Source organism: Belonocnema kinseyi, chromosome 3 (genome assembly GCF_010883055.1).
Source record: "Belonocnema kinseyi isolate 2016_QV_RU_SX_M_011 chromosome 3, B_treatae_v1, whole genome shotgun sequence".
Lineage (NCBI taxonomy): Eukaryota > Metazoa > Arthropoda > Insecta > Hymenoptera > Cynipidae > Belonocnema > Belonocnema kinseyi.
In genome coordinates this window covers 27,285,781-27,297,577 of record NC_046659.1, presented here as the reverse complement: position 1 = coordinate 27,297,577, position 11,797 = coordinate 27,285,781, and the positions used below count along the sequence as shown (strand labels likewise).

Genomic DNA, 11,797 nt, shown 5'->3' with positions numbered 1-11,797 from the left:
CCAACGAACGCGTCCTCGGGTTGCGGATAGAGGGTCCCTGTACCAAGGGTTTCTGCTGAATATGGTTACAAAAATAAATAGGCAGTCGCGGACAATTGTCCAAATGGATGACGAGCTTCGTGGACACTTTTCCGGTGAATCCGACCTCTGGGCTATCAATTATTGTGTGTATAATGCAGCGAGAGCTTTGGCCGATGTGAACCGTAAAAAAACAAATGGCTGATCATAAGACCAAAAGACGAATGCATCAACTTACCATAAATAGACTGGACGAAGAATCAGAAAATATAAATAGCTTCAAGGAGTTATGTGTTGCCCTCATAACACCTGATGAAGAATGCTCACCCATCACTACCGAGGAGGTGAAAAAAGTATTAAGAGGGATGAAGAACTACTCCGCATCGGGACCAGATTGTATCAAAACCTTCTGGTATAAAGGATACTCTCCGAAGCAGATACAAACGTCTCATCCGACAGATTTGGTCTTCCGAACTGTCGGCGAGGAACAAAGTATCTGCAACGAACATGCTTGCCGTCCCGATACAACTGGTTAATAAACCACTGGGTAAACCGTCAAAATTAAGAATACACATTGTGTAATCTCCTTTAAGTACATTAAAAATCAGTCCCCTGGCGTGTCACAAGCTAATAATCACAATTTAAGCTACAGATTTCACAATAAATTAAAAGAAAAATGTCATTTATATTACAATTTTTAAATGGTGTGATAATGGAAGATAAATTTCTGTGGCACATATTTTTAAAATTAAATATTAAATATTTAAAAACTTGAGCTTAATTTCGTCCTCATTTTTTGCAGTCATTCCCCTGGCTCACCTTGAAAATTATTTTAATCGTCTATGTGCAACAAAGTCATCTTTTTGCGTTAAACGGAGTAAAATGTATACTTTGCTATTGAAATTAAATTATCAGCTTTTGGTGTTTTATATACTGAAGGTGGACAGATAATTATTCCTGCAAGTCAATTAATAATACTTTTATAGTATTTGTGATAGCCTTGACGTTTGTGGAGTTTCTCAGTCCCCTGGCGTCAGTCTCCTGTTACAGAATGAGGCAGGGGACTGATGGAACTACCAGGGGACTGACAAAATAATAATTTCCAAGGGACCTGATGGTCAACAATGCATCCTATAAATAAAAAACAATTAACAAGGAAGTCAATCTTACAAAGAAAGAGAGAATAGCTATCAATAGCTATCAATAGCTATAAGAAACTGCTGAATGAGATGTGCTGTGATCGCTACAGTGAACACTGCTTATCCAGACAGTGTCAAAAGTGTATCAATAAAACTCCTGCTAACAACAAATTTGAAAACAAACCCATGCATTTCCAAAATTGGATGGCTCAAAAACAAGAGTTTATAGGCCCCAAAGCTAAAATACCACTTCAATTAACAAAATATCTGAAAAAGTCGATGATCATCCAGCCACGTCAACTCAAAGAAAAACTGAAAGAGGATTTAGATACATTTTTGTTCCGCCAAAGAAACATTGTCCACCAGTGTAATGTAATAAATACGCTAAAGATAAACATATAAATTAGTCTTTACACTGTTATAGTCTACTGCTATGGTCGTATAGCACAGCATTCTTAAACACATCTCATTCCATAACTGCTATTTTGGCACATTTGCTACCCATTTTGAAAGCATTGCCCCCGATATCACGTGCCTTCACTTTTCAAGCACTGGACCCGTAGGTCTATGTCGCAACAAACCCATGTTTCATATCTTGGCTACAAAGCTACCAAAACAACTTCCAAATATAAAAAAATGTTGCTACATTAGTTTACGTCGATAAATAATCTATGGAAAAATTCTTAGAGCGATTCAGGAAAAGTGTCCTACAATTATTATAAGCACTATTAACTATGAAACTATTAAGATAATGAGAAGTATTTAATGCAAAGACTTTCAATGATACCCTTAAAGTTCATCAAATGAGTGGAAAAGTTCGTTTAACAATACTAACAATTAGCAGTTTGAGCTGTTTCTGCGATTTTGATACGTGCGAACATTTCAAAATAGGAGGCTTGACATATCAAGAAACACTAAACTCACAGCCGAAGATGTTTTCACAGATTTTGAATGTGAAAATGAAAAAGAATCTACGAATAGTTATGTAACTTCTAAATAAATGACTAAGTTGGATCACAAGGATGTCTCCGACGTAGCTAAGGAAGAAATTGTAGAGAAGTTACCTAGCCCCAACTTGTTAATGAAAGGAGATAGAGTATTTTATAAATTAAGGTTTCGAATAAATATGTTTGAGAAATAATTGAAGGTAAGGTTTATCAGGCAATTAATGTTCCTTTAAAAAATCTGTGATTGATATTATGTAGACTAATAATTATTCTAAATAGTTTATATTATTATGTGTCTAAAATGTACGTGGTTCGAACTGTTGGATCCTTAAAGTAGGAACGCTAATTTTCAAATGTTTCATGTGCTTGAAGTTCGGAACGTTCAAATGAACGATTTTTTTTTTACTGATGACTTTGTAAACTATAAATATGGCTAAAATGTTTGTTAATTTATATTAGAAATAATACTTTTACTAAAACAAAATCATTATGTATTTTTTTATTCCAGTTAGAACAATATTTATGGAAAAAATAGAATTGGGAAAAAATATTTCGTTCATTTGAACCTTCAGAACTTCAGGTACATAAATGTTTCTTATTACAAGACATTTTTCTAACATAAAAAACAATGAAAATATTTCATCAGTAATAACATATAGTTTTTAGTTCACAAAGACAGTGCCCTGGTACATGCGTCAGTCCCCTGTCGCGTATTTTAACGAAATCGTTAATAAATCCTGAACTACTTCAAAATTTACTAACCAAAACCATCGGTCGTGACGTTACATCATTTTGATAAATTGCTACATATTCGACACAAGATTGGTATTTAAAAATTTTAAATACTCATATCTTTGCAGCAAAAATGGATCATCAAATTGGTAAAATACGTGAGGTCTGAAATCCTTTGATCCTTTATTTCTGTAATTTGTACATCCACAGGTTATCCGATTTAAAATGATATCTCCTCCAAGATTCAATATTTTATTGCAAAAATCGAATTTCGTTCAAAAATAATTTTAATTGATTACATATACAAAATTGGGCTACCTCCCACAATTTTAGCGCATCATAATTTGGTAAAATATTCATACTAACCTTGAGCGTAGTTCCACTTCTGATAGCGTCCATAAGCATAGTCCTATGATCTTCAGTTTGAATGTTGTTTTTCTTTTCTATACCAGGGCCGTTGCCATTACTTGGGTTTCTCGGACAGTTGTCGTTTGTCATTATGCTTTCACCATCAAAGTCAGCAAGACTGGGTAATGGAGGAGGCGGTGGAATTGACAAAGCCGGAGCACCTTGGGAAGTGGGTGGTGGAGGAGGCGGAGGAGGCTGAGATGGTTGAGATACTACAGGGGAATTCGTGGGTGGTGGTGGGCGTGTTGGAGCTGTTCGGTGCACCAGCGGAACACTTGCTGCAGCAGCAGGGTTCGCTCTCGATGGTGGTAATGGAGGCGCAGTTCGCGTTTGGCTCTGAAATACATACACAAGATTCTTTACATATATTTAGGTTTAGAGCTGTAAGATATAATTTCAATTTTTAATTTTGATTTTATTATTGAATATAAAAAAGAATTTGAACTATATTCGATATTAGTTCCAAAATTCTTTACATAGCATAATTCAATTTCTGATTATCAAGTAAAAGTGAAATTAACACGAAAGAAAAAAAATTAAAGAGACGCAAATTGTCTCACGTTGTTTGCCGAAGGAGTCACTATAGAAGAAGTGGTTCTAGGTGGTACCGGTGGCGGTGGTTCCAAGGTGCTTTGTGGTTTGGAATCTTTGGAATTACTTCTCTGGACATTTAGCAGTGCGCTCTCTTTCAAAAAAGCTTGAACTCCTCCGTGGTTGTCGATAAAGTCGTAAATAAACTCTCTCATTTCTGGATTCTTTAATTGATTGTCCGACACACCTGCAGTATTAAAAACTTCTTTAAGCTGTGGATCGATCGACTCGAGCTCCAAATGTTTACTATCGGCATTGCAGCCTACATGAGTCACATGTCTGTAATAAGAAATAATTAACAAACCATTCTAGTTAAGAGAAAAAATAACTGCAATGTGTGGAAAAGAGATACCTAAAATTGTGAGGAAGACCAATATCTTCTTTCCTCAATTTTCGTTTCATGTCCTTCTCTCTATGTTTCTTTTTTATTTCGAACACCGAACTACTTGAAACACTTCTATTGACACCTACAGACGAACGTGACCCGTTCAACAAATTGCCTGTTGATGGCGATGTTAATCCGATTGGGAACTCCCTTTTAGTGTTCCCCATATTATCTGTCGTTCTCGATGCACGTTTTTGCTTTTTTTGTCGCTTTGCTTCGAGAATTCCAACAAGTGAGTTTCTAAAAATTAGAGTTTTGTTTTAAATTACACAAAAATTTTGGAATTAAATAGGAAATAAAATATAAAATTTGTACATTCTTCGCATAGTGAAATGAAACTTTAGAAGTTGAGACACATGCAATGATTTCTCTGTAATAGAATTGTGGTTGTAAGGCTGCGTAGAATAATAAGTCTCTTATTATTATCATACCTCAAAAAATTTGCGTCGAAATCACTTGCAAAATTAAACGCCATCATGCAATCTTCTCCTTCGAATGTGTGAAAGTAAGATGTTGGGGCCTTATAATCTATAGCATTGTATACTTCGTGTTCCCAAAGCATAGCTTTTTTCTGCGGACAGTATAGCCTTAAGAAAAAACTTCTTTTTGGGTTGTCCCTTATCAATGTTATTACACCGGTGTTTCGTTTTAACCATTCGTTATGTGACGGAGGTTCTGTGAGATATAGCTGAATTATTCCTGCTCCTAAACACTGCACAAACATATTTTATTATTGAAAGTAATACACAGAAGACAAAAATGACTGAATTCTAGGAAATGCGTTTCTTTAATTTTTTTATTGAACCAAGGATTTGTTTACTGAATAAATATTGTTTAGAGGCAAAAAAGTAATGCCTTGACTCAAAGAACATTTTTTTGGGTGATATTTCTCTAGTATAAAGAAATAATAGTTTGCACTAAATGTAAAAATTATTTAGTCAAAGAAATGATTTCTTGGGAGCTGAAAACTTAAAAAGAAAACCTTGAATATGTTTTTCACAACCTAAGAAATACTGCCTCATTTGGAGGAGATCAATCCTTAGAAGAATTTAATGCGTATTTAAATTAAGAAATTCATCCATATGTATATCAAATAATTTTGGGTTCTTTGAGTCAAGGATATATTTTTTAAATGCTAAGAGTTGACAAGACATTTGCAAGTAAATAATTATATACATTTGAAAAATATTGAAAGAAATTGAATATTGATCTATTTCATTAAAAGAAATTGTCTTTTTCGAACTCATCTATTTAATTACCTTCATTTAAAATAAATGTAAATATACTGAAATAAAACAATAGAAACTCTAGATGCTATTAATATTTTATATTGAAAAATTTAGTCACCCCGCAGCACACCTGAAGATATTACGCATCTACAGGGCTAGGCAACGTCACTAGACCAGATATCAGCACACGACTCTACTACTACTTCACCTCTTCAGAAGAAGACTGGGCATTTCTGTTTTAGATGTGCATATTAGGGTGATACGAAGAACATCAGATTTGAAATTTTCGAAATGTTTATGCACTATTGATTTCTTATAGAGAAAAAAATACCGTATATTTTTTCTAAAATTTTAAATTAATATTTTAAGGTGACTCAAAGCATTTTTAGTACATATGGGTTAATCACGAATTTAACATGGATAAAAAAGACACTCTTTTTCTATTTAAATGCATGTTAAAATGAATTTTCCAAAACAATATTATAAAAAACTTCATATTTGAAGCTGTAGTTTAATGCTGAGTATTGCTATTTTGACACTTTTTAGGTACCTATACCTATTAATCTATATTATTTTTTTTATTTAAAATTTATACTTCACAAAAGTTTACTATACCACGAACAGATACAGACAAAATAGAAGAGATAGCTTGATAATAAAAGGACAAAATATCGTACTGAAAGTCTAGCTATTTGAGTTTTTTCAGGTACTAACTTGAAATTTATTTTAAAGAATTAGGACCATCATAAGTACCTACGATGTCTTACTACTACGAGAAAAGAAATGGTTTCGGAAAAGGGTAACTATTTTAATCTCCTACGCCAATCACAAGTAGAAGGCTTGTATAATCACAAATCATTTTACAACTATAGACCATAAACCTACTCATATTAAAGGGTCGGTTTCATATTAGTGCGCAGAAAAAAACATCAGTTTGTCTCGGAACGCGCGGTAGAAGTGAAACTTCGAAAGAATGTTTAAGTGTCATTTCATGATTTGAAGGAATTCAATGAATTCCTGGAATTTCATAAATTTTGGAATCAATTAAATTCCATGGATTCCTAAAATTCCACGAATTCCTTGAATGAGAACATCATTTATCGTTTATTAACAGTCAGTTTTGAAACAGTTTCAATAATATTTGTCTGGGTGCAGACAATTTAGGATTTAAAATATAATTGAATTTGGCGAAATTTTTTCATCCGATTTTCAATTTTATTATTAAAAATATACATCGGAAAGAAAAACTTTAAATAGAAAAAAGTTCCGTCTTGGGATTATCTATAAGCCTGTATTTTTTTTTTCATTTAAATTTTTTAACTTTAAAATTTGGATACAACACGTTTGGACAATAATTTTACACATTTTCCAGCGCTCGTCCCCTTATTGTAGCTGGACCCTCAATTTTGTATGTCTGTTCTTTCGTTAACTGTACTGTCGGTTTTTTTCAATGTGGAACATTTCTTATTATTTTTTATTATTCTTTTCAGTACTTAATATTTTAATGTTCTCAAAGTTAAAATGGTGGTCCATAGTGTGTAAATGTTCGACAATGGCAGTTTTTCGATTGTCTTTCATGTTCTTTGTTTCTGACACCAATAGGTCTTTCTCATTGGCCGATATAGAAACTTTTGCATCCTTTACATCCTATGAAATAAATAGAAATCGTTCTTTGTTCTTCACATAGCGGGTCCTTTAAATTACGAAAGCAACCGAAAAAATCTTGTTGAGATCGGAAGACGCTCACTAGACTTTCATTATTTAATACATTATTGAGTCTATTTTCAATTTGGTTTACGTTTTATTTTTTTAATTCGTAAATTGGCAAATTTATTTCAAAGATTTTTTGGGAATTCATTTTTAATTAAAGTTTTTTCGATTAAATTTAGATTCTGCCTAACGTGTTTTCCTTCGGAAAGTAAAATCGCTCTATCTACTAGACTGTCAATGACACTGATTTTATATTTAAGTAGCACATATGAATTAAAATTCATATCCCTTCCGGACTAAGTTTCTTTTCTGTATTAATCAGTCTTTATATCCCATTGATTTTTCTGATTGTGATGTCGAAGAAGTTCATACCATCACCAATCTCCCTTTCTATCATAACATTTAATCTAGGATTGTATTTATTGAATCTTCGTTGTGTGTCTTCTATTTTGTCCTCAGGAATCACGTCTTTTATATGGTTAATTATTATTAATTTTCTGTTATCCATATCTTTTTTCAAACTCACTTTTCACTGTTAAATCAACTGAATAATAAACAAATTTTAGTGTCAGAAAAAATAATTTTTCGACTTAAAAAATATATTTTTCATATTATAGGCTGGGTGTGACCATTCGGTGTATCCCCTTAAAAAAGACCCTTACTATATCCACACCTAAAATGTTAAAAATGAGCAGTTAATTTTTGATAGTTGGCACTTGAAAAACGCCAAAAATCTTTTTTAATGTCATGAATTATATGATTTGTGAGGCCGTACAGTGTCACCCTATAAAACCTCCCTCATAATATCCAAACTGAAAAATTTTAATAATGATAGGTTTAATTTTCGATATTTGCACAATTAAAATGTAAGGTGAGGTGTCTTTCGGCAATCTCCGTGGTGGACCCGCACGAGGCGTCGGAGATTTTCGAAGTTACAGTCGAGTGAACAGTGCGATCACGCAATACGGGAATACGGGGAAATAGGTCTGCAGAACAGAACAGACGTAAGTACCAAACTGAATGTTGTGGAAATAAGACAGGTAAATAATGAGTGGAACCATTTTTAAAAATTGATTGTCAATAAATTATAAAATACGTTCTCATTTAAGGAATTCGTGGAATTAAAAGAATTCGTGGAATTTAAGGAATCCATGGAATATAATTAATTTATTTAATTTCTTCAAATCGTGAAATTGTACTAAAACATGCTTTCGAAGTTTCACATCTACCGTGTGTCCCGAGACAAACTGCTAATTTTTCCCGCGTACTAATCTGAAACGCACCCTTTAATACAAGTTTCTTTATGGTTTGTAGTTGCCAAATGATTTGTGATTATACAAGCCTTATACTTGTGATTGGCGTAGGAGATTAAACTAGCTACCTTTTTCCGAAATCATCTCTTTTCTCGTTGTAGTAAGATATCGTAGTTACTTATGATGGTCCTAATTCTTTAAAATAAATTTCAAGTTAGTACCTGAAAAAACTCAAGTAGCTAGACTTTCAGTACGATATTTTGTCCTTTTATTATCAAGCTATCTCTTCTATTTTGTCAGTATCTGTTCGTGGCATACTAAATTTTTGTTAAGTATCAATTTTAAATGAAAAAATAATATAAATGAATAGACATAGTTACCTAAAAAGTGTCAAAATGGTAATATTCAGCATTAAACTACAGCATCAAATATAAAGTGCACCTCTATACCTTTGGAACTGCAGAATTAAAAAGTATTCTTGCTAATATGTTACCCGAAACCGTTGAAATTGATTTTAGTATGGACGGCGGCACAGCAGAAAAGGGGGTATATTAATTTTGGGCACATCAGTTCAGAGTTTTTAATATAAAAAATAAAAGACCCTTGGTAATTGGAATTTTTCAGGTGGAACATAAGCCCACAAACCCATTCGACTTTAAGAACAATTCGTTGAAGCAATGGTTTTCCCGGGCACTATACATGGATCTACAACTGATCAAGAGTATGCAAATCTTACTGACGAAGACCACCATTAAGGCAGATGTCATTTATCTGAAATTATGGGTTTGGTGATTCAAGTTCCATTCGAATGTATGCACTCTGTTGGGTTAGGAAACATAAAAAGAAATTTTACATGTCCACGTATAAGGAAAGTTTGGCCATCAAGTATTGAGTGGCAGACAATTGAATATTGCCAATTCAAGATTGACGTTACTCACTACGTACTGCCCCTTTTGAATTTAATCGACGACCAAGAGAAATAACTGTCTTTCACAGCTAAAAAGCTACAGAATTTCGGCAAGTCTTATTATATACAAGTCCAACAGTATTTAAAAATGTTTTCGAAAATTAGTACTACGACCACTTTATGATACTCAACAGTGTCATGCGTCTTCTTATATCTGAAGACACACCGCGAGAAATGCTTCCATTTTGAAATAATATTTGAAATTTAATACAAACCTTTGATTATGAATATATTATTTTGAAGTTATTTTAAAATACATTTTACATTTGTTTACATTTGTTTACATTTGTTTAACAAATAAGACTTTCCAATTTAAACAGCTTATTTTATAATTTATAATTATAATAATTATTAATTTATAATAATTAATTTTTTTAATATATTAATTTATAATTTATAATTATAAAACGTGCATTTAAAAAAAAGTTAAATTGACAAACGTTTCGACCACGCATAGGGGTCCTCCTAAGTGCCAGATATCAGATTTAAACAAGTTATATATATTGTAACCCTCGAGTTACAAGGGGTACCTGCAGTGACCACAATATGATTACTCCCCTCAATGGAAGCAGTAAGACATCAAGACACGAACTCGAAGGGACCGGGAATTTGGTTTGGGAATTCGACAAAGCTCGATCAAGTGTGCTGGAAGAGAAAGTAAAGAGTTACAGATTGAAGGAAATAGTGGAAACTCAAAAAAAGTTTGAAGAGATCTTATTTAATACTATACATATTGAAGGGACCATCGCTCACCTCACATTGATACCTGCTTAAGTGTACCCCACCATTGCTACCCCTCACTTGCCTTTACCCAGTATATCTCGCGTCGGAATAGAGGCGGGTATACTTAAGATCTTGAAATAAGTATCCATTGTATTTCTAATCTATTTGTGTTTGCAATGTTCATTCATAGAGTGTCTATATGTGACGTGCGTCGAAGAAAGGGAGCTTACTCTGAAAAGTGAGATTTTGCAGGACGAGCGGTTGAAGTCGCCTCAATAGACCGGACTTTTAAGAGAGAGGGAAGAATCACAAAATTTTCTCTCTCCACTTACCACTACATTCTCACGGAAGGAGATAAGTCGTAGACGCGGCTCACGGGCGGAGTATAGATGAGACGCGTAGATGGTATAGTGAGTGGTGGGAGATGTTTCACAGAATCTCGAGCTCTCGAGCCAAAGCCCTATTACTGGGGTACCCAACAACTCAATTATTAGAAATAATAATGCTCGGATATTTTTTCCGATGGTTTAATTAAAAAGAGCAGATCCAAAAAATATCGAAATGTGTAAAAACCTTGATTTCGATTTTTTTTAGAGTAAGCCCCCTTTCTTCGGCGCACGTCACATATATTACTCTACTTAGGAAAGCTTAGAATTTAAATTTATTCTGTCTTGAAGACCTTCAAACCGAACATTGAAAACTTTGGAAATTTTATCATTTTTAACGTTTTAAAAGTACGATCTAACTGCAATTTTCGATGTGTCAATCTGCAATCATTCGTCTGGGAAGATTTTCTATAAATTTAAAATTATTGAACTATCAATGCTTTTAATTTGAAATACCTGACACATTATTCACTTTTTTCACGTTTTTATTTTAAAATACATTAACCTTATAAATTTGAATTTCAAAATATTGTACAATTAGGCTGATTTAATGTAAATATTGATATAAGAATTACATTTAATCACAAAAATAATTGTAAAGTTAAGAATAACCATTACTGTAAATAGCGCTTTTACCCAAATATTTTAATTTTACGTATTTTCAATGTTTTATTTTCCTTCATTTTTTCAATTCTTGCAAATCTTACTAAAAATAATATATCTTTGATAATAATCGGTAAAATATAATAATTTAAATGTTTTTTTTATATAGGAATTCCAGTGAAATATATTGCTTGTTTTTCAGCACAATACTCCTGCCGAAAATAGGCAACTTAGCTGACCCGAAGAACTGCAGGCCAATAACTTATCTGAATACACTTTAAAAGATATTCACAGCTATCCTAAATGATAGGATTGTTCGGGCAATTGAACCTGTGTGGCAAGACATGTATGAACAACGAGGCTCAAAGAAAGGCGTAGCCGGATGTCGCGAGAACCTGTTCATCGATAGATGTGTCTGCAAAGATGCAGCATTCTACCAGCGTGACCTATCGATAGCCTGGATTGATTATCGGAAAGCTTTCGGTTCGACATCCCATAGACTTATCATCTATCTTTTGGAAATCTTAAAGGTTCATCCGCAAATAGTTGGGTGCATAGATAGATTGATGCCGCTTTGGAAAACAGATTTACTATCTCATCTGGCAAAAAATCGTGTGACAACTAACAAGGTCACGTTTCAGAGAGGTGTCTTTCAGAGCGACACCATGAGCCCACTCCTCTTTTGCCTTACATTATTGCCACTATC

At 33.3% G+C, this 11,797-nt stretch overlaps 1 protein-coding gene across 3 annotated transcripts in view; it reads right to left on the bottom strand.

Annotated features, from left to right (window-relative positions):
* LOC117169057 (neural Wiskott-Aldrich syndrome protein-like) overlaps positions 1–11,797 on the bottom strand; it is a 126,495-nt gene that overhangs the window by 71,071 nt on the left and 43,627 nt on the right. For all 3 annotated transcript variants that reach the window (XM_033355156.1, XM_033355158.1, XM_033355157.1), the window contains exons 2-5: positions 4,652–4,932; positions 4,188–4,460; positions 3,805–4,114; positions 3,203–3,580 (exon numbers count right to left, since the gene is read on the bottom strand). In XM_033355156.1, the coding sequence (XP_033211047.1) occupies positions 3,203–3,580; positions 3,805–4,114; positions 4,188–4,460; positions 4,652–4,932 (1,242 nt within the window). The remainder of the gene's footprint in view (positions 1–3,202; positions 3,581–3,804; positions 4,115–4,187; positions 4,461–4,651; positions 4,933–11,797) is intronic.